General features: G+C 33.6%; 1 protein-coding gene across 1 annotated transcript in view; it reads right to left on the bottom strand.

Annotated features, from left to right (window-relative positions):
- Positions 1-430: 430 nt before the first annotated feature.
- Positions 431-24,304, bottom strand: part of STYX (serine/threonine/tyrosine interacting protein) — a 35,442-nt gene continuing 11,568 nt past the window's right edge. Inside the window, exons 2-11 of the mRNA XM_077768124.1 lie at positions 23,706-23,738; positions 22,353-22,406; positions 18,219-18,316; positions 15,119-15,179; positions 14,673-14,709; positions 14,221-14,260; positions 14,079-14,129; positions 12,098-12,170; positions 5,892-5,985; positions 431-4,031 (exon numbers count right to left, since the gene is read on the bottom strand). Coding sequence (XP_077624250.1) covers positions 3,958-4,031; positions 5,892-5,985; positions 12,098-12,170; positions 14,079-14,129; positions 14,221-14,260; positions 14,673-14,709; positions 15,119-15,179; positions 18,219-18,316; positions 22,353-22,406; positions 23,706-23,738 — 615 coding nt within the window. The 3' untranslated portion in view covers positions 431-3,957. The remainder of the gene's footprint in view (positions 4,032-5,891; positions 5,986-12,097; positions 12,171-14,078; positions 14,130-14,220; positions 14,261-14,672; positions 14,710-15,118; positions 15,180-18,218; positions 18,317-22,352; positions 22,407-23,705; positions 23,739-24,304) is intronic.

Raw genomic sequence — 24,304 nt, 5'->3', positions numbered from 1 at the left:
AGTTTATTCAACAATATTTTGCCTTTTAGTGGCATCTAAAAGAACAGTATAGTGATAGCATCTTAGATTTGATGAAGAGTAGAATATAGGCTGACTGTGAATACAATAAGTATTGTTTTTAACAGGCTAGAAGCTGCTCTGTGGATGACCTATACTCTTTCCTTCACTCAGTTCCAACTCAAAATTTGTTCTACTAATCCTGAAGAAATATTCTTGACAAAAAATTCAGGTCTTGCCTAGACTACTAAACATAATTTTTATGTGTGACCATAGTGTTTTTGGAAGATACTCTTAAGTGCTTCTCAAACACCGAATGTTCATTCATCCTTATTAATCTGAGGTAGTAAAATTGGGTTACTTTACCTAGAAGACAACAATCTAAAGTTCTGAGGCATAAGCAGTATAAATGAACATTACAATCTTTTTGAGGTATAATGGCACAACAGTTTTAATACAACCACCAGTCTTCACAAAATAATTTTAATACTTTGTGCCTGGACTAGCAGCATCTTGCACTGTGACATTCCTATACAGACATAAGCATTTTATCCAAGTACAAATGTTAAAAGCCGAGTAACTTAAGCAATTGCCTATACAAAGGTAAATAGACACTGTAGGTTATTGTTCTTCTTGAATCATTTTTGCTGCATAGTAAATTGCAATTACATGTCAGTATAATGTTACTGATCTATAGAATACACTTTGAACTGTGAGGTATGGCAACTCCCTATGAGAGAGCTAACATGTAAACCTGAATATTTTGATATCTTTTTTAGCTGCCATGGATGGGTAAGACAAAAAAAATCCAGCATTCAAAGATCCTAGAAACTTATCTTTCTAAAAATAAAATAAAATCTTTTAGTAATTCTTAGTTATTTCCTATCATTTCAATATTGGAGCATTTTGGGATAGACAAAGATAAATACTGAAGTGAATCTATGTTTGTTATGGAATTATGGATTAAACCAGTTAAAAAAAAAATCCGCCAGGTAACTGCTCATTTACTTTACATCAAGTTGAGATCCTGATATATATGTATGTATGTGTGTGTGTGTGTGTGTGTGTGTATGTATGTATATATACACGTCCCAACTTTATAATTCAAGATTGCAGTTAAATATTTCTAATTCACTTGAATTACCATGGTAATTAGACAATTAGAAACCTTATATTTTCTTAAAAAAGACATGCTTAACATTTTCTGACATTACTTCTAAACTTAGATGAAGCACAAAAGCCACCCCCCCCCCCAAACAAATATTCTGCTCTAAAAGTTAAGTGGTTGAGAGTTGGTATCAGAAGCCAGAAGCTATCATGGTTTAACATTTCCACTGTAGAGTAGATACAAATAAAGGTAACTGCTCTTTAGACACCTAATAGATTAAGAAACTAACATGAACTAATTAAAATTAGAAGAATACTGCCATTCCAGTTTGAATATTTTCAATACTTGTTTCATACTTTTAAAGTGGACAATAAAGCAGTTTTCCTGCAATTTCACTTTAAATCCTTGCCCAGATTACGTATTTAATGTTTAAAAGTGGGTGCTGCATCACTCATACATTATTCAAATAGTCTAGAAAATAAATCATGATTGGTTAAATGTATAGGTATGTTACAAGTAACTATCACAAAACATTTGTAGAAAAAAGAATTATAGAAATGGAATAAAACAGAAGACTACCAGAACTAGGTGAACTTAGGTGAAAAAAACATGGGGTATTTTTACATGAAAGAAACTTCATGTTTTGTCCCCATTAGAACTGTACTCAAGAAGATGATAGTCCCTTTTCCTAGTGTTCAGGAGACAGTCTTTAATATACAGTGCTGGGCAGGCACTTTAGTGACAACATAAAAATTAACAGTGGTTAGAAAAAGTGGAAAATTACCAGCTTTAAATTAATAAATGACCAAATCTGTATTTTTGTCCAGACTAGAGAGGATATGTGTATTTAAGAAACTATTTTAAAAATCTTAACTCCCTCATTTTAAAACCTAAATGTAGTAGTATGAGGATTCTTTTAAGAAGAATTTCTGCTGAATGAAGAAACATCACAGATTATTAGATTGCAAGAGAGATCTCTGCTGACCTATATAGTGATCTATATACAGGAAAGCTGTGTTATCTGGCACTTTGCCAAGTGGAATTTCTGAACACAATGCAAATCTTGACTCTACTAGACTACCATACCATGACCTAATCACACAACAGAATACAAAACCACAGTGGGATTAATAGGCTCTTCTCAAGGTGGTAAAACAGGGGAAGAGAAGGGAATCAGAAGAAGAATACCACCTCAGTCAATAGGAATTAACTCTTAAATTAATAAAAACAATTTAAATTCATTTCCACTCTCCTGCTATGCTGGATTAAAAAAGCTTTTTACTGTATTATATTACATTGTAGGGAGGAAAGCAACGCAAGTAACTTGGTGTAATGGGTTACCTTGCATAGTACCTGTTGGTACCAAGGGAACGTATGGAAATCATTCCCATCAGTAAAGCACCTCAAGAGAGGACTGAAAAGTGAGATATAAAGGAGTTTTGTTTGTGCTACCCTAAATCAACTATAAAAAGTTAAAAACACCCTCTCCTCCCTTCATGGCATACTTAAAACAGCAAAAATGTTTTTCTTAGAACAATCTTTATATGTATAAATAAAAATAATGGAGAATTAAGGATCCATATAGTGATTTTAATGCAAATTATGGGGAAATTTGGATTAACTTAATGTAAAGAATTAAAACACTAATTTTAAATACAATGAGGTTTCTCACAAACCACTTCCCCAATAAATGCATCTTCAAGAAAAGCTGCTATCTGAGCCAGAACAAATTAAGACAACAAAATGAAGGAGTAAATATTTCACATTAAATACTGAGGTTTCTTTAAGCCTCAGACTCTGTTTTAATTAATGTGTAGTTAAAAAGAAATTACAGAAGAACGTTAAAACTTTTCACCGTTCTACATACTAATTTAGAGGTCGTGAAGATTTATTTTTTTATTTTCAATTTTTTAATAATGCAAGGCACTTTTCTCTTTTGGGCTTCATTTAGAAAAAAATAGTGCTACATTGGTTTTTATATTCTATTTAGAACTATTTTGGATAAAGAAAAATGGGCTAAACAACTCTAAAAAGAACAAACATTTGGCTTTTAAGGAAAAAAGAAAGTCACTCAAAAGTCTAAAACTCCTTGTTTTTTAGTATCTGGTATTACCAAGCAAGACATCTTCATTTGTTCATTATACTTTTTTTCTTTAGAATAAACAAATTAGGAGGATAAAAGGAATGGAAGCAATACTTGGATCATGTTAAAGTAAGAAGAGCTGGCTAATACCATGATTCAAAGATTACTAATAAGGGATAAAGAAGTTTAAAAAAATAAAAAGGTAATGAAGCTACTGAATTATACTAAAACAGATATGTGGCAGATATCTGCATTTGTTAATGTTTCCGTAAGAGGTTCCATCATAAAAGTGAACTGTAAAATTATTTTTTAAATGTAATATATAGAACACAAAATGAATTTTTAGCAAACTTTAGGAAATTCTCGTTATAAATTACCCAGATTTTATAAACAAATCCCCCAACTTACATTTTGTTAAAGTAATAACTTTATATCATACAAATAAATTTCAAGTATGAAAAGTGCATTATTGCAATAATACCTCTTTGCAAGTCCAAAATTCTTGGTTTATAATAAAACTGTAAAGTGTAAAAAAAAAAAAAAAAAAAAAGGAAAAAAGGAGTAAAACCATCAGTGCCATCTATTGCAGAAGTCCAACATCTTCTTAAAATGTTGCTCAACAAGTTGCAGAGAAACATGTCTGGAAGCAACATATAATTGGGGGGAAAAAAAAACCTATTTGTATTTTTATCATTTTACATTATTATCATCTCTAGTATTTTCTCCTTCCCAAATAGAAATTCACATCCTCTATAATCTTGCTCTTGAGTCAGCCATTTTGTGCAGTCGCCACTTGCATGTTTCCAAAATCATCTTCTTCTTCATGTGTTCTCTTCAAACTGCCTAAAAGTTATTGCATGAATATAACATATAATGGGAACTTATATAATTTTATATCTTCATGACAGGATACACTTCCCCTTTTGAGAATTAACTATGTCTTAGGTATTACAAATAACAAACATTAACATTTATTTATTTATTTAGAGAGAGAGAGAGAGAGCAAGCAGGGGAGGGGCTAGGGTGAGGGACAGAGGATCTGAAGTAGGCTCTACCCCAACAGCAGAGAGCCCAATATGGGGCTCGAACTCACAGTCTCTCATATGAGATCATGACCTGAGCTGAAGGCAGATGTTTAACCAACTGAGGCACCTAGGTGCCCCACAATCATTGATTTTTAAAATAGCCTGAAAATAGAATTTTTGTAGATAGGATTATCTTTTTGCTTTCACTGACACTGCTGAAAATATTTGTCCAGTGAAGCTGTGGTTGTATAAACAAAAAGTCTACAACTAGGAGAAAGGATGGGATGTCACAGAGCAGATAAAGAAGAGATTTTATTTTACCTACTCTTTACATCAGGTCTGCTAGTACAGAAATTTTCCACATAGAATCAAAGCTATCCCTTCATGGCCAATAGTTAAAATCAAGAAATATGAGTCTCCATGGAGGAAAACTTAGGGGAACAATTAAACTGGTAAAGGGTTTATTGTGTTATCTGCCTAACAATGGCACAGGCTTAAAAGCTATGCCCAAAAGGTTGGACTAAATCATGGTAGTAATGTTAATTCAGATCAAAGTATAATATCAAGGCAATGGAGTAAAGAAAATATTCTATCCATAAAGCTAAATACAGCTGCTACAGCTGAGTTTCAGATGAAGTGCTGAACTTGGCTCTAAAAGAGATGAGACATAAATAACTAATGCAAGCAGAAAGTGAAAAGGTACAAATAAAGCTCTAGAGGATAGGCGTTCCAAATAACCAGGGACTGGAAGAAGATTAAGTTAATCATTTCTCGAGATAACGTGTAAACTAAGTTTTTAAGGGTAGAGAGACTCTAGTTAGAGAAAAAGAAGACATAAAATCATAAATAAGTTCAGTTTTCTGGAATGCATATATAAAGAGGAACTCCGAGAGCTACCAAGATCAGAAGCACCTTTACTTACTATGACACTGTTTTCTTCTGTAGGAATTAAACCAATGAATCTAATGTATCTTTTGTACAGACAAGATACATTAGAACTATCTTTTATGAAAGTAAATCTGGCAAGAATGAACCAAGTTAGAGTTTGATAGGAGGCCAATATATGAACCTGAAAGAGGCTGAGACTGAGTTAAAAGCAAAGAAGACAAACAAGGGTAACAAGGTCTTGGTGAAGAAAGATAAAAGATTCTGAGAGCATGCTTGGATCATTAATTTTAAAAATAGGGGAGAGTGTGCTCTGAAAAAGGGAAGAAAGGGAAAGGGACTGAAATATTAGTGACAAGAGAAAAACTGGGGTAGCTCACATTAGTCACCCTGCTTAACTTGAAACATGCTTTCATTTATTAACCATCTTTTATTTTTAATAAGATCATGGAGTGTACTTAAAACCTCTTTTCCAAATCCCTCTTATTTTAATCTTTACAGCAGTTATACTGCTTAAAGACTTAAACTAAAACCAAGCAGAAATGTGATCTTTCAACTAGCATATTCTATTAACCAGGTACAGTGGTGTTTACACAATAGAAGCTTAATATAATACACACGTATTCAGTATAAAGTTAAAATTTGCAATTACCTTGTTTTAATTCAAAAGTCTACCCAATGTTTTCTAAACAATTTGAAGTTTTCACTATAACCAGTAAACAGCAAAAGACACTTTCTACCTTTCATATCATCATATCTCCCCAACCTTCTCCAAAATGAAAAACATCCTTACCTGTGGGTCCAGAATGAACGGATAATGATCTTTCTATCTGGAGTGGTGACATCATCTGTATTGTTAATTTTGCTAGGTAGATGGCTTCATATTCCTAAAAAAGATTTAATTAACTTGAATATACATTTAAATTCTTGGGTACCCAAAACAGTGATTACCATGTACATTATTGGTATTCTTAGTTGATACTGAAAAATCTGGTGCCATATTGTTGTAAGAAAAATGCAGGTTTAATATTCCTACCTCATAATTTCACATTAAGTAATGAAACTACAGTCAAGTCAAGCTACTTGCTTGCATTAGGGTTATCATATGTTGAACTGATAGTATATGTTCTCTGCCAATGGGAAATTAGCTATATGATCTCTGACGTCCTCTATTAAAACACAAGCCTTTGGGGTGTTACATGATCTCTAACCTCCTCTGTTAAAACAAACACACACACACACACACACACACACACACACACCACAAACCCAAACAAGCAATCTCATAAAATGATTGTAAGAAGAAAGTGAAATAAAATTCAATAAAGATAAAAAGGTTTTGTAAAATATTTTTTAATGTTAACGTGTTGCTCCTTTCTCCTTCTTGCACCTTAATACTGTTATCAGTCCCTATTTGAAAAGTTATTTATTTACTTAATATTTATTTTTGAGAGAGAGAGAGAGTGCGCATGCAGGAGGGGAAGAGGCAGAGAGAGGAAGAGGATCCCAAGCAGGCTCTACACTAATAGTGGAAAGCCTGACATGAGGCTCTAACTCAAACTGCAAGATTATGACTTGAGATAAAGTTGGATGCTCAAACGACTTAGTCACCCAGGAGCCACTTTAAAAATGAGACTAATATAAGGCATTTAATGGATTCAAATATGTATTTGGTTTTCTAATCCCTTAAAATTAATAAACCTCTACTTCCAAACATGAAAGAATAACAGGCATTTCTTTCTCTCTCCCCTTTCTGAAAACAAGAACTAGAACACCTCATTTGATGAAACTAGGAAACAACCATAACCATAAATATGAGAAGAATAAAAAGTAAAGAAATGATTACCAAATAGGTCAGAACAGTGGTTACCTTTATAAAAGAATAAAGAGTGTCTGTGATCGGGATGGGGCATTACAAGGGCTTTTGGGATCATAGCATAGGTTTGGTTTCTTGACCTGATGGTGATTGCATGGATGTGTATTTACATTTTATGCACTTTCTATATGTGTATTATATTTCACAGTAAATTAAAAACAAACAAAAAATGGAACCAGCTAAGACATAAGATGCCTGAGTACAGAAATCAGGCAGAATGGGTACACTTCAGAGTTCTCCAAAAAAAGGTGGTGCCTAAGATAAAACTAAAGCCCTTGAATAGTATGATAGTCAGGAAATGAGAGTAGGCTGTGGGATGAGGTAGGGCATATTAAGGAAAATGTAAATGCCCACAACATGATATTTTTGCAAGATACAAGCTATATGATAGTAAGGTGAAGTATGAAGCCAAGCATCTGATCTTAGTTAAAAGCTTAGCCAGTAATTCTCAAGTCTGGTTATACCTAAAAATCACCTGAGAGGCTTTAAATATATATATAGGGGTGCCCGGGTGGCTGTCAGTTAAGCATTCCACTTCAGTTCAGGTCATGAATTCAGAGTTCATGAGTTCAAGTCCCACATCGGAATCTGTGCTGACACCTCAGAGCCCGGTGACTGCTTCAGACTCTGTGTCTCTTTCTCTCTCTGCTCCTACCCTGCTTGTGCTCTGTCTCTGTCTCTCAAAAAAAAAAAAAAAAATTTTTTAATATTAAAAAAAGTGTGTGCGCGTGTGTGTGCGTGGCCAAGCCCTATACCCAGTGATTCTCATTTAAGTTTAGATTAGCTTCCTCTGGGTAATTCTAACATGCACGAGGTGTTCAACACTCTAAACAAGAAAAATCTATGGCACAGGGGTACTCTGCTTCCTACTCCACTGAGTAGTCATACCACCAGAGAAAAGTGTTGGTGAGAAAGTCTTCCAAGACAACTAGGAAAATTTAAGCTGTCTGCCTTCCCCAACCACTACTCACGTCCCTCTCCCACAACTTTATTGTTGGGCAAATAGCTGATCTAAGAATACTTCCAATTCAAATACGACCTATAATCAAAAAGGAACCACTGCAGGTTTTAGCATAAAGATGTCACAAGAGGAAAAAAAGCAACACTATAACCAAAAGTCATATGAAGAATACAGCATGAAAATCACTCCATGAAGCAGATGAAAATGATTAATTCTCCATGAAATCAATGAGAATATGGCATTTCTGAAATGAGTCCAAAGAAGAGATAAAAGGACTCATGGAAGAAATCTAATAAGAGCATATAAACTCTCAGAGTTCAATGGGAGAGAAAAAAATAAAAACCACAAAAATAATAAACATAATAGAATCAACAAAGAATAGACCATACTATCCAATTCTGGCATAATATCAATTTCCTCTTTTCTCCAGGAATTGTCCCAGACAGCAAATATGCTAGACTTTAGAAAACAAACTAAATCCCCCTTAATATCTAATTTCCCCTCCAGCTGTCACTTCTGATTCCCCTTTCAAAGCATAATTCCTAGAATTATCTATTCTTGCTGTTCACAATCCTCTCTTCCCATTTTTCCTTGAACTCTGACCAATTATGCTTATCCTTCGCCTTATACTGTTTGTCAAGGACACCAATGACCTCATGTTCCTAACCCAATGTTAATTCTCAGCCCTTATCTTATTTGACCTATTATCAGCCTTTGAAACAATGGACCATTCCCTACTTCTTCAAACACTTCCTTCTCTTAACTTCCCAAACAACAAGCCACCATGATTTTTTTCCTACTTCCATTGGCCATTCTTTTCAATCTTTTCTGCTCATTCCTCATCTCCCCACCCTCTACATGTTGGAGTACATCAGGGTTCTATTTTGGAAATTCTTCTCTATCCACATTCCCCTAGTGATCTCACCCAATCTTGGGGCTTTCAATAGCATCTATATAATGATACTAATTAGATATATGGTTCTTTCCCATGAACTCTGGACTTTGATGTGTATAACTGCCTACTGTCTAACAGCCCTCTCAACCTTTGCATAACCCAAACCGAACTGGATTTTATTCCCCTGAAATCTTCTCATGGAGTTTCTTTCATATCTTTCATAAAGGCTTAGATTCATCTTAATCTTCTCTCTTCATATCCTATCCATCAGCAAATCCTGTCAGCTATACTGCCAAATCCAAAATGTGATCTCTTCTCACCTTTTCCCTTGCTACCACTTTTGTCCGAACTAATATTTTCTTTTGATTATAGGAGTTTAGAGAGTAAGGACAGAAGCAAGTATACCTATTAGAAAGCTATTGCAATAATGCAGTCAAAAGAAAATTAAGGGAACAAGCCATACAGATATTTGAGGGAAAGCATTCTAGGTCGAGGAATAAGGGCAAGTGCCTTGAGATGAGAACATGCATAGTATTTTTAAGGAATTGTGAGAAGGTCAATTTGACTGGAACATACATAGTAAGCAAATGGGATAGTAGGAGATTAGAACTGAGAGGTAAAGGACTGCAAATGTAAGGCCATAAAAGCTATTGTAAATAAGGACCGTGGCTTTTATTTTAAGTGGAGGGATAACCTGTAATAAGATTCTGGCTATTGCGCTAAGTAAACTGTGTTGAATATAGGGTACTGTAAACTTCATTAAAAAATACATATATTCTACAAAAAGAAAGCTTTATTTTTTTTTTAATATTTTAATATTTATTTTTGAGAGAGAGAAAGAGACACAGCAGGAGAAGGGGGTAGGGGCAGAGACAGAAGGAGACACAGATTCCTAAGCAGGCTACAGGCTCAGAGCTGTCAGCACAGTGCCCCATGCAGGGCTTGAACAGCGAGATCATGACCTGAGTGGAAGTCGGACGCTTAATGGACTGAGCCACCCATGAGGCCCCAGAAAGAAAACTTTAAAACACTAACGGACACAGATATTGATTTGAAAAAATGGAATGTATTCTTAGAGACAAAGACTAAAAATGTAAGGTGTCAATTCTTTCTGAATGGTAAGCATAGTTATAATATAAAAAATATAGGGCTCTTTCCAGTAAAGTTTATGCAAAAAAATAAATGTTAAAAACTTGCCAGGAAAATTCTTGAAAGAACATTAATAAGGAAATCGTGAGCTATACCGTAAGTTACTTATACAATATATAATTGCAGCAGTAAGCAGAGCAATGGGATAGAATACAAAGTCCAGAAACAGGCCCAAATATAGATAAGCATTCAGTATATAATAAAAATGGCATTTCAAATCAGTTGGCTAAGAATAGGTTCCTTAATATACAAAGAGCTCTTACAAACCAATGACAAAAAGACCAAGAATCTGATAGAAAAATGTGCAAACCATGGACATTGCCACTTTTACCACCATGATGGCAATGATCAGAAAAATCTGATAAAATACTTTTGGCCATTGGTACTGAATGGGGTATTGGGAAACTGGTACTCTTTGTTTCCTGGTGGCTTATATTATTTAAGCCTTTAAAAAAACTATTTTGATAACATCAAATTTCAAATGCCTCTCTGATCAGCTATTCTTCTCTCTATATGTATATCTTATAGGCATATTCACATGTACCTACCAGGATACTTTTCCCAATATTGTTCATAATAATGAAAGGCTAGAGACAATCTAAAGGTTTATGTATAAAGAATCAATCATATGAGGTTATGATGCATATGTACATATAAAAATATTATGCTGTTACAGTCATATATGTTATTGAATTTTAATCCTAAGTATATATTACCATAAGTATATATAGTATATATTAGTTTTTCAAATACCAAAATCAATTTTAAAAGACCATGTTTTATACAAGTGTTAAAAGACAAAAACTTATTAGTTTTATATTTTATAACAATTAAAATGAGAGTAAAAAGAAACATTTTACATAAACAAGAGATACCAGTTTCTGTTTTAAATGAATGAAGTAAAAACTAAAATGAAAGAAGAAAAAAGAGAAGTAAAATTTAAAGCCTGGTAACTGAGACAATCGATTTTGTAATGCTCTTGGTAACTGAGACAATCAATTTTGTAATGCTCTTGATGTCTCAATGTAAGATTTATTCCTGCATAACTGGGTGGAATCAGCCAGAGGACATTCTCTCATCTCTGATTTTCCTTTTTTGAAAAAATTAAATAAACCATTTAATCAGATACCTCCTAAGTTTATCTTACTGTAGTTTTAGTTCAACTTCTAAGTACCAACAAAATTCAAAACATGGAAAAGATAAAGCCTATAAAATAGCATATAAAAGCTGCTATACATAGTATACTTAGAATCAAAACTCTTATCTCTGTGTATAATCAAAAGAGAGGAAAAAAACTGAAAAAATTTCTAACATCAACTGTTTTATCTTACATTTAACAATTTGCCTTTATTCTTTTTTTCACAGTAATAGTAACTTTCAAGAAAACACAGATTTCTTGAAAATTTGAGGGGCACGTGGATGGCTCAGTTGGTTAAGCATCCGACTTTGGCTCAGGTCATGATCTCACGATTTGTTAGTCTGAGCCCAGTGTTGGACTCTACAGTGACACTGTGGAGCCTGCTTGGGATTCTCTCTTTCCCTCACTCTCTCTTAAAATAAATAAATGAACTTTAAAGAAGAAAATACTTTTAACTGGAAATGTAAACTTGAATAAAAAATCAAATTAAGGGGTGCCTAGTTGGCTCTGTTGGAGAAGTGTGCAACTCTTGGTCTCAGGGTCCGGAGTTTGAGCTCTATGTTAGGTGTAGAGATTATACTTAAAATAAATTTAAAAAGTTAAAAAATAGGGGTGTCTGGGTGGCTCAGTTGGTTGAGCATCCGACTTCGGCTCAGGTCATGATCTCACGGTTCGTGGGTTCGAGCCCCACATCGGGCTCTGTGCTGACAGCTAGCTCAGAGCCTGGAGCCTGTTTCCAATTCTGTGTCTCCCTCTCTCTCTGACCCTCCCCTGCTCACACTCTCTCTCTCCCTCTTAGAAATAAATAAAACATTTAAAAAATAATAAATAAAAATAAAAAGTTAAAAAATAATAAAATTAAATGAATAGATTATGGCAATTTTTAAGTATTTAAAGTGAATTCTACCCTTAAACTACATGGACATAAGATTTTAATTATCCTATTTTCTGACCAGCTTAATTAAAGATGAAGAAGTTACCTGAAGTTGATGGACAAATCCAGCATTAGGATTAATACAAAATCTTCTTTCTTGAACATAAGCAAACGCATCTCTAAAAACAAAAAAAGAAAAGGTGATGTTAGTATTTCATAAATTAATCTCACTTTTTTCAGAATTTAGCTAAAATAGGAAATCATAATCATACAGGTTGTACTACAGAGAGGTGGTGAGATATAGAGGAAATATCAACAGCATGGTCAGATGAAATATCATAATCCCTCTTGTTTACCAGCTAGTGTTCTAAGGGAAGGTGCTCAACTTTCTAAACTTTATTTTTAGATAAAAATAAAAATTGGGGATTATAAAAATTTCTAACTTGTGAGCTATTGTAAAGATGGGAGATAATAAGTGTAAAACACCTTGGTATAACATCTATTACACAGCACATGCTCAAAATATCACCATTGTTTAAACGAGAAATATATCTACTCCCTTGTGTTGTTCTAAGGCTTAAATGAGATAAAAGAGCCTAGAAGAGTACCTGCCACAGAACCAATATATAGAAGCTATTTTCACTATTATTATTACTGACAAGACATCAAAAGTAAAGAGAATATATAAAACATAAAGTCTACCAAGGATTAATCTTTTTCAATTAAATAAATGAAGCATTTGCATGCAAATAATATTAAGAACTGACACTTTTTATTTTTTTAGAGAGGCAGAATGTGTGTGATCAGGGGAGTGGGGAAAGACAGAAGAAGAGGGAAAGAGAGAGACAATCCTAAGGAGGCTCTAGGCCCAGTGCAGAGCCCAATGTGGGGCTTGATCTCACGACCCTGAGATCATGATTGAGTAAAAATCAAGAGTCAAACACTCGACCAACTGAGCCACCCAGGTATCCCTAAGAACTGATTCTTTTAAGAAATTTAAACACAAAGGATACCAAACAAATTAAACAAGCATTTGAATGTCTAGTATGTGTCAGTCATGTGGATCCAATGCTGAATACAGCTCAAATGAAGACAGTAACAGGGAACATGGTATAATGATGGAGGAGTTGATATAGGCATATAATACAAAGTTTCACTGGCCATGTTAAGAATTATTAAGGATCAGAAACCTTTGAGAGCTTTTGGGGGTAAGGTGATCACATGATCCGATTTATCTTTTTGAAAAGATAACTCCGACTGTAGTGCAGAAAAAAAAACGGGACTAGAGAAAGAAAAGAATACATGAAACCACTAAGAAGGCTACCATTGGAAGAGTCCAAGAGAGACATGATTAGAGCTCACATTAGGAGATTAAATGACGATGAAGAGAAAGATAAGACAAATTCAAGGTATACTTTGTGATATAAAACGGGTTGGTAATGAATGGGTCAGTTTGGGAGATGAGAAGTGAATGACACGGAGGTGTCAATGATTACAAGATTTCTAACTTGTACAAGACACACTAGGAAAAGGAAACACTGTATATTGGCCAGGTTTTTCTTTTGCTCTGGGGCTCTCTCTTTTTTATCCAGGTAGTATGCTAAGAAAAATTGGTTCTGGATAAGAAAGACTACACTGAATTATGAATAGAAGATGAAATAACTTCTAAGTAATTTTTCACCCAACTACTGTTACAGGAAAACGTAATAAATTAGCCTTTTAAACAAGGGAAGCAATAAACATCTGTGTGTAAGAGTGTGTGTGTGTGTATGTCTAAGTGTTTTTAAACTCAGACTAAACAATTCTCCAGTAGTAAATAATTACTTTTCCAAGGGTTATCTCCAACTGTAGGTGTAATGGCTTCTTAAAATAACATTTAGCACTAGTTCCCTAGAACCACAAAATCTACACAAGGTAGACAAGCTACAAAGGAAAAGAGACTAAGCCTGGAATATCAGGGCCTTCCGAATCAAACATGACTACGTGTCAAAATGAGGAGAATATCAACTTCAAACTCCCACATTGTTTCCATTAAGCTTCATTTTAATGAGAATTTAAATTGGCTAGGTTTCAGAGTACTTTCTTACCTGTACTTCATTCCAAATGTTTCCATAATGTATGCAATAACAAAGGCAGCACTGAAGAGGGGGAAAAAGGTTTAGAAAAAAATAAAAAACACAACTCATTAATTAAATGCTAGAGAAAAAAAGATAATCTCTAACTTCATACCTCCTGGAGATCCCTGCATTTCCATGGACAAGAACTTTTCCTGAAAAACAAGAAAGTTATTCTGACAAAAAAAAATATATCTAATTCAGCAACTAAAATATATTGAAACCATATATTATGCCACAGTAAAATAAATCGTTTCTTAAACATTTTATTTTATACATACCACCTAGATATTTATTAACTTTCAAGCTTTACAATTTATATTAACTACAAACTTTGAAATTAAAGATATTTAAAGCTGACCCACAATTCGAAAATAGATACAAGGGAATACTTAAGAAAGCCTATCCAAATGAAACAAGGAATTGGGAAAAAACAAATTTGGTAATAGTCTATTACAATCAATGCCAACTTCCATATCCTGCATTTAAGACAATGGCAACTAAAACATTAACTATAACACATAATCTCCTGAAAATAAACACTGGCTATGTAAAGAAAATATTTACCTCCAGTCTGTAAGCTTCCATCAATAAATTCTTTAGTCTGAAGGCAAAAGACAATGTGTCTTAATAAAACATCTGGATTAATATAAGCATAAAATACAAATATACAGTAAAACAAAAATTATTGAAAAAAAATCCAGCTAATTTATAGGAATACAAATTACCTTAATTCAAGAATTTACAAAATATTACAAAAGTGACTATTACAAATTTTTTAAATTATACAGGAGCCAAAATTTAATTTGAATTTAATAAATTCAAAGTGTGACTTTTCAGATATTTGGAGATCATTAAAGATTTTAGTAATTCTTTAAATATAATCCCACAATTTTCAGTAATAACAAAGTAAAACAGTATAAGAAGGAATTAGTTTAATTATTACTAAGTTTTAGAACCATAATTAAGAGGTCAAATCACAAATTTTAAATATTAAAAAACTTTATACCTACCATGGGAAAATAACGTATTATATTTTCAACCGGATTATCTGCAATATCCAAGACTAGATATCTGAAAACAGAGTATTTCGTGATAAGTACACTTCCAGATAAAATTCTACGTATAAAAAATTTTCAAAATTCTTGGCAACCAAAAAAATAATGCAAAACAACTTTCATAGTGTCATATTCCCAAGAATTGGGTCATAGATTTTATACTGTTTAAATGTGTAGCATTTTTAAATGCTTTAGCCTTAAATAACAAGTTAACATTTCTCTGATATTTTATAGTACAAAAAATCGATCTGGTTAAAACTGAAACTTCACAAGAAGGCAGAAACTTTACATCAGAGTGGACCTAGAATATAAAGACAAAAAGTATCTGTTTTCATTATTGTTATTCTATTTCTAGTAACTTCCCTATGGACTAAAAGATTCTTCTCTGAGTGGCCCTATGACCCCTTCTCACAACCCTACAGAGGACACTTCAGAGGAAGCCCAGAGTCTGAAATAGAAGGAGGTAATCTAAATAGAGGTCTGGGGGTGCCTAGGTGGCTCAGTCGGTTGAGCATCCGACTGGCTCAGGTCATGATCTCACAGAGTGTAGGTTCGAGCCCCGTGTCGGGCTCTGTGCTAACAGCTAGCTCAGAGCCTAGAGCCTGATTCAGATTCTGTATCTCCCTATCTCTTGGACCCTCCCCTGCTCACGCTGTCTCTCTCTTTCTCTCCCTCAGAAATAAAAAAAAATAAAATAAAAACATTAAGAAAAATTAAAAAAAAAAAAAAAACAGAGGTCTGATGGAGTCATACATTCACTGCTTTAATTAACCTTCAGGAGAGCAAAAATCAACTGAGAGACCACATGTCCTACAACTTTACACTTTGGAAAACACTGAAAATAAGATATTATTCATATACCAGACTTATTTTTTTTAATGTTTTATTTATTCTTGAGAGTGAGAGAGTGATAGCGTGAGCAGGGGAAGGTCAGAAAGAGTGGGAGATACAGAATCAGAAGCAGGTCCTAGGCTTTGAGCTAGCTGTCAGCACAGAGCCCGACACAGGGCTCGAACCCACGAACCATGAAATTGTGACCCGAGCCGAAGTCGGACGCTCGACCGACTGAGCCACCCAGGTGCCCCTAGACTTATTTTATTTTGTGAAAAACTTCCATTTCTCATCTATCCAAGACTACCTGTTTATTAATACAACTAAAGTAACTAAGTTACAAAATTAATTTTATATTGCCTTAAAAATTATAGGTCTTTAGCATTCACTTAGGTGGTTAACAATTTCAGTAATTTCTGGGTTTATCACAGAGAAGCTAGAACTCAGTATTCAAGGATAATCCAATGTAAAAACCAAAAGGATTCTGACAATGGCTATATCTTAAAGTGACTGTGTAGACTGAACCATCACATAAAACACAGCTTCATGGAAAAAAGGTTAATTCAGCATCAATCCAAAATATTTTATTGCATGCCATTTTGAGTGTCAAAAACTATTAGTAGAACTATCAATTTATAAGCCAATATTCTAAATCTAAGGAGAAAGAATTTTTCCATTAGGATAAAATAGCTGCACACAGGACATTTTGGTACTAAAAACAAAAACACAAATTAGAAATGTATTGGATGGCATTTTAAATATAACACCTTCATTTTCTTTAATATATGTAAGTCTATATGTGTGTATATATAATACACATTTGTATAACAGTAAGATTTAGAAGGAATATGACAAAATGTTACGCCCCTCCCCCGCTCACGGGCATGAGTACTCTCTCTTTCACAAAAATAATCATTAAATAATCATTAAAAATGTTTTTGTTAACTGAAAAATGTGCACACATGGTAAAAAAAAAAATCTAACAGTATAAAAATATTTGCAATAAAAAAAGCAGGCCCCTCTCCCAACCCAGACCCTAAATTTCTCAGAAGCATCCACTCTCAAATTTCTGGTCTGTTCACCTAGAAACTTTCCATACATATACAAGAACATATGTCTGATGTATTGATATAGAGAACAAGCGAGCACAAGTGGGACAGGGGCAGAGAATAAGGGAGACATATATTCCGAAGCAGGCTTCAGGCTCTGAGCTGTCAGCACAGAGCGGGATGCGGGGCTTCTACTCACAGACCACAAGATCATGATCTGAGCCAAAGTCGGACCTTCAATCGACTAAGCCACCCAGGCACTCCTACACAATATATTTTACAATGTCCTGTACTGATGCACAATCAAGTTGCTTTCATTTTTACAAACAATAAATCAGAGCATTAAAATATCTTTAACATATATGCTTTTATATAGATACACAGTATCTCTAGAATATTTAAGAGTTAATAGCAGCTGCCTCCCAGGAGAGAAGCTGGGGCTTGGGTTTAGAGGAGGAAAAAGATGTACTTTATTTATACACCTTTTTTGCACTCTTTCACATCACTGTAATATATATTATTTATTTTTAAAATAAAGTTAAAATAAAACTAAAAACCATCAGATGCTCAACCACACTCATTAGAAGATAAATGAGAAAGGCAAATTACATCTATGTGAGACATCATTTTTACTCTAGAAAATTGGGAAAAATTAAGAACTTTTATAATCTGTCGTGGAGATACCAAGGAAAGAGTCTCTTCTCATTCATTTCATAGTGGGAATGTAAACTGATAAAACTCACTGGAGGGCAATTTGCAACACCCATTAAAATTTTAAATGCTCATATTCTTTGATGCAGCAATTCTACTTCTACAGTTTATTCAACTGATATATTCACACATGAATTAAATGACACATATAGGAATACCTACTATATTAGCAAAGACTGGCAACAATCTAAATGCCCAACAACAGGAGATAGGCTGAATAAATTTTAGTATAACTATTCAATGGATTACTATGAAACTTTAAAAACTTAGTGCAGCTCTCTAAGTTGTATACATTAGTTACTTATTTAAGAATTTAAAGGAAGTTTATTTTTTATATGATATACCTATATGGTCATCCTTATAAAACAGCTATGTACAAAATCTGTTATAATAAAAGCATCTTGAAATAAAAATACATGTTTGCTACCCATAACATTTTAATATATCACAACCATAATTCTTACCTAAATAACTGTTGAAAGTTTGGTTTAACAAAGTTTGCCTCAATATTTTGTCTTATGCATATTATATGGGTTATTCCATATTTCTGTAGTATAGGTAGCTGTAAAAAAAAAAAAAAGGGACAAGGGGGAGAAATAGTTTAAAATACAAAACATCAACTTGCTATAACACAGATGTTTGAAAATACACAGGACTGAACATTAGAATTACATAGACATATCTAAGCCTTAAGTGCAGGGTATTAAAACTCATTTTATAATAATTTACCTAAGTGATTAGTAAGATATTTCAATGATTTAAGATTAATATATATTACATATCCTCAAAAGGCTAATAGGACTATTTTACATTCATAATTTTGGAGCGTGTTGAGACCTTAAAGATAATTTATTTGGGAATCAATACTATGTGGTGGTTAAAAGCAGGGGCTCTGGAGAAATGAGAATCCCAAGCTCTATATTCCAGCTCTGCTAATGACCTGAGCTATGTGGCTCAGTACTAACCTTTCCACGAAGTGGTTGGAGCAATTATAGAAGATAATATATGTAAGTTGTTTGGCACAGTGCCTGGGGCACATGGCAAGCGTTCAGTAAATGGTAGTTACATATACTGACAACACTCTTTATTCCTTAGAAGGGACCACTAAGACATAAACAGTTATTGAACATCCCTGACATAGTTAATAGCAATACCAGGGCTCAAATCTCTCTGCCTCTGTCAGTCTACTTTTCTACTACAAGCCAGAATTAACTTAAGAGTTCACAGACTAACATTTCAGTTTAAAACTTTTTCTCTCAAATTAACTGGAAACTCCAAATGATATCTTATATTCTGTGGCACCTTTTTGGCTATAAATTTAAAGCAATTTAATACATAAAATGTTAATATTTAATATAACATGTTATACACATTTAATATATTATATATAACATAGTATATGTATATATAAATATGAAATGATGTATTATTTTTAATGGTTAGAATGTAAATTCCAAGAACAATGATTTTGTTCGCAGATTCATATTAAGTATGTATAACAGTGCCTTGAACATATTAACTGTTCAATAACTATCTTTTTGCTAAATAAATTAACAAATCATGCTGGCATAAGGAATCAGAATTCTTAATTTTTTAAAAATTATTTATTTCTGAGAGAGAGCATGAGCAGGGGAGGGTCAGAGAGAGAGGGAGACACAGAATCCGAAACCAGCTCCAGTCTCTGAGCTAGCTGTCAGCACAGAGCCCCACGCAAGGCTCGAACCCACGAACCGTGAGATCATGACCTGAGCTGCAGTCGGATGCTTAACCAACTGAGTCACCCAGGCGCCACTAGAATTCTTAATTTTGAGTTTTCTATGAAGCTTTCAGCTTATACTCATATATTTAATTCCCACTTTCTGCATTAAATAGTCCAGAATCATAATACTAATAATTCATCAGGGAAGTCAGAGAATAATTTATATTTGTTATGGACTGCATATTTGTTATCTCCCTAAAATCTGCAGGTTGAAGCCCTAACCTCCAAGGTGATGGTATTAGGAGGTGGGGCCTTTGGGAGGTAATCAGAGATTTAGGTGAGGTCATGAGGATAAAGCCCCCATGATGGAATTATGGGTGCCCTGAAAAGAAGAACAGACATCAGGACTTTGTCTGCTACCACATAAAGATACAGCAAGAACACAGCCGTCTGCTAGCTAGGAATAGGGCCCTTACCAAAACCTAACCATGCTGGCACCGAGATCTCAGATTTCCCAGCCACTTCAACTAGGAGAAATCAATGTCTGATGTTTAAGCCACTGGTCTATGGTATTTTATTATAGCAGCCTGAGCTAAGAAAATGTGGTTTTCAAAGGTATAAAATGTTAATTTTTGCAGTAAAATTTCCTATGTCTGGCATAGATTAGATAGAGTTTAATTATCTTTGTATTTCCTGAGTGTACCCTGAGTTAAAAGGGAGGTAAACACTTGGTGGGATTAATATTTAACCAATGTTCCATATTCACATTTATTAAACTTTCAAAATGTATTCAATATCCATTCTTTATTTATACTTATCTGTGATATAGAAAGATACTTTATCACAAGATATATGTAATTATGGATAAAAATCTGCTTTAACACAAAGTAATAAAGCAAACCTTAACAAAATGGACCCAAATGTAATAGCACACAAAATAGTCTTATTTTTCAATAGATTTTCATTTATATAAAGCAAATTATGATCTTACTCATACCAACAAACTACAGAAAAAAACTGTAAAAATAGAAAATGTTCACTACTGACAAAGAGCCTAAATTCGCCCGTTTTAAAACTGCATTTAAATGTAATAAAAAATTGGCTTAACTAAATGAGAACTAGAAAGGGAGTTTATTCCCTAAGATTTATCTGTTATTATTTGCTGTTGTTATATATTTCTAGGATGATGGATAAAAAGGAATACAAGCTGTTCTATGGTGATTCAGAATGAGAAATAATCAAATTTCACCATAGACACTTCTCCTCAGTCTAATAACTAGACCATGGTGAAGTTGATGGTGAAGAGGTTTTGAGATCTATAAACACTTATAATTTAATGTGACAAATACTGTATTTATAAAATGCTGTGGGAATACAAAAAGCAAATAATCTAAACATTTTTGTGAATACTATTTTGTGAATACTACATTATTTGGCTTTTGTTAAGTAAATCACAGTTAAGTCTACAGTTATCTACTCTATCCTTTCCTTAGTACTTTTCTTTTTTTTTTTCTTTAGCAACACCCTGCCTTTCTAACCTAGCTGTAGACCATTAAAACAGGGTTTACTCTCATATGTGCCTCAACAGTCAAAAAGCCTTCCAGTTTCAAAGAAATGACTCTAATTCTAAAAAGCTCCCAAACAAAGGGTACCTGGGTAGCTCAATCAAGTAAGCGTCCAACTTCAGCTCAGGTCTTCACCCAACTTCACCTCATGGTTTGTGGGTTCAAGACACCATGTTGGGCTCTATGCTGACAGCTGGAACCTGGAGCCTGTTTCTAATTCTGTGTCTCCCTTTCTCTTTGCCCCTCCCTTGCTCGTGCTCTCTCATTCTCAAAAATAAACATTAAAAAAAAACACCTCCCAAATCACCTAATATTCATAAATACATTAAATTAAATTATTAGAGTTAAAAATTCTACAGTCTTTGGGGCACCTGGGTGGCGAAGTCGGATGAGCAACCTACTCTTGATTTCAGTTCAGGTCATGATCCCAAGGTCACGGGACTGAGCCCTGCATCAGGCTCTGCACTGAGCGTGAAGCCTGCTTGAGATTCTCTCCTCACCTATTACACTCTTTCTCTCTCCAAAAAAAACAAAGAAGGAAAAGAAAAAAATAGAAAAAAATTTTTATAAGTTTTTACAAAACTTACCATAGGTAGAGTAGATCATACACAAGAATACTGACTTCTAAATAAGGTACTGGGGAAAACATTTGTGATACCATGTTTCACATCATAATTCAAAGCAAATTAGTAGCACTGTCATAATTCCTAAGACTGAATCCCCTAGGAAGTGGAAATTGTTACATATATTATGTAACATTTAATATATGTTACATATATTAAAATGAATCTACCATGTTAAATGTGTAAGTGAAGACATTCATTTCAGTTTGACTGTATAGGAGACAGAGATATATATGTGTGGTATAATGCTTTACAACCTGGAGCATCCAGGTCTCTAAAGTTTCGAAAAACAGAAACAAGATTTTATCACTTACAACATGTATATACACAGGCACACACACACATTTACCTCTGATAAGGAGAGATGCACTAAAATGTTAAATACACTTATTTTGGGCTTTAATTCAATCTCACTGTTCAGAAGGTATGATTAGCAATGACGAATACCTCATATTTTAGAGGATAAATTATTTGGTAAGTCTTTCAAACACATGGATTCACAAAAAAAAATAATACATAAATGCTCATTTTGTAATTTATGGTGAAATATTTGAGAATCACTGGTCCAGTAAAACTTAGAAAGAGGCAGGTACTCCAAAGTAACATGCAATATTTGTGGACATTCCCTCAAATAAAACTCTTACAACAAAAAAATTTATTCCAAAAAGACTTGTTAATAAATCTCTTGATGAACCTAACCTAAGTTCATACCTTGCTTTTCATGGCAGAAGAATATGGGCCTAAAAACAATCCAGGTAAAATTTCCTAGAAAAAAAAATTAAGATATTTACCATCAACAATTTAAATCTATACAAACTATGTACCACATAAGTGGACTTGTGGAGTGTTTTCATAGTTATAATAATTTATTTAAAAGCTTGTTATTTAGGGAGCATTCCCTAGCCACATTGAGCAAAGACTGGGAAGAGAAATGCAGATTTGCTTTATATATCAAATGAAAGGCATACTGTATGATTGGCTTTTAGATTAATAAAACATCTCTTATTTTACTTATATTCTCTGCTATAGTCTAGAAATAAAGTAGGCATAAAGAAAAATCACCCCTTTGGAATTACACAAAACTTTATTCAGCCAAATCAAAAGTAGCACAAGATACAACAAGATTAGAACTGTTCCCTTCAGTTAATAAAAGTATTCTTGCGAAGTTTAACAAAGACCAGTATCAACTGTTTGCCTATGGACAGTTCCAGCAATTTAAATACTTCCAAATGCTAGATGCTACGTGAATTCAATATAGAAATATTTTAGTTGAGCTATATCATATTCTAGTTAATAATACAGTATAATTTTGTAGTTCTGTTCTATGAAACATCCTAATTATTTGTGAAGAGGTTTGATTTCTCCTATCAGCTGCTTGTGGGCACAAAATTACATTTGACTCATCTTAGCATTTCCCACGGCACCAAGTAAAATGCCTTATAAATACTAAGGTATTTTTTTAAAGGAGAATTTTCACTAAGAGAGAAAGGAAACATTATTTTTAAAAGTCAAAGTATTTCCAGGAGCAGGAGACACCACCTGATTCTGGGGCAAGCAAAGTGACTGTAAGAAAGAAATGCAAAAGAAAAACAAATTGCTATGAGGGTTAGCTATCATTTTATCATTCCATATTTGGAGTATTCAAATCAGTCTCCTGGAGGACTTCATTATAGAAGTTGTATCTGGAAACCAGATACAATTATTCAAGAGTGACTTGCGTTACAGTCAACTCTTCTAGACTTATCTAAACTAGCCAAACACAGAAAGCAAACTGTTTCCAAAAGGAATATAAATACTGTACCCAATTTTTCAGATAAGGAAAACCAAAGTCACTAATTCAGCACATATCTATAGATACAGATATATATCACCATGATTCTACTATAAGGAAGGCAGGCAACAATTCATTTCCCATCTTTTAATGTTAACCTTTAAATATGTTGATTTTTTAAATTCTCAATGATGAACCTAAAGATCATGAGCCAACAGGTCTCAAATCCTTTGTGAAATCAGTTATTTGATGATAATATGGATTGGCCTGAATAAACAAAAAGGTTATCTTACCTGCATCTCTCGTCTCATAGGATAGGTCCATTCCTTAAAATGAAAAGAAAACACAAGAATAAAAATAAATAACATTTTGAAAAATGTTACCCAATTAAAAGTTAAAGATGTGACATGCAAGTGTATGGATTTTTAGAAAAAATACATTATACTTTAAGAATAGTCTATAAAGAGATTCAATTGGCTTCACAAACACCTGAAAATTTAAGGGACAAGAAACAATGATTAAGGTATTCTTTACATAACTGGGTTTCCAAAATTATGATTATGTTACTTCATACAACAGATGTAAAAGCTCATTAATTAAAAGAACAGATATTCCAGAAATTTCTCCCAAAAACTGATCCACCAAGTCAGAAATGTCAAATAGCCTTTCTGTCATTCATGTTAACTCTAATCAACTGACAGTAGATAGCTAGAACACTGTGAACAAAAACTCAGGAAGAAGAGTACTATGACCAGTGAGCAATAACTGCAATGGACTGAAAGAGTGTTAATAGATACCTGCCATCCCAGATCTAAACCTCCAGATGCTTATCAAACAGGCTTTCTCACATCTTACTTGTTCTTAAGATTCTTTTAGTTCAATTCCCTTTAAA

Source organism: Crocuta crocuta, unplaced genomic scaffold (assembly GCF_008692635.1).
Source record: "Crocuta crocuta isolate KB4526 unplaced genomic scaffold, BGI_CrCroc_1.0 scaffold10, whole genome shotgun sequence".
NCBI classification, from domain to species: Eukaryota; Metazoa; Chordata; class Mammalia; order Carnivora; family Hyaenidae; genus Crocuta; species Crocuta crocuta.
Note: the sequence above shows the minus strand (reverse complement) of the source record. Positions and strands in the feature narration are given on the sequence as shown.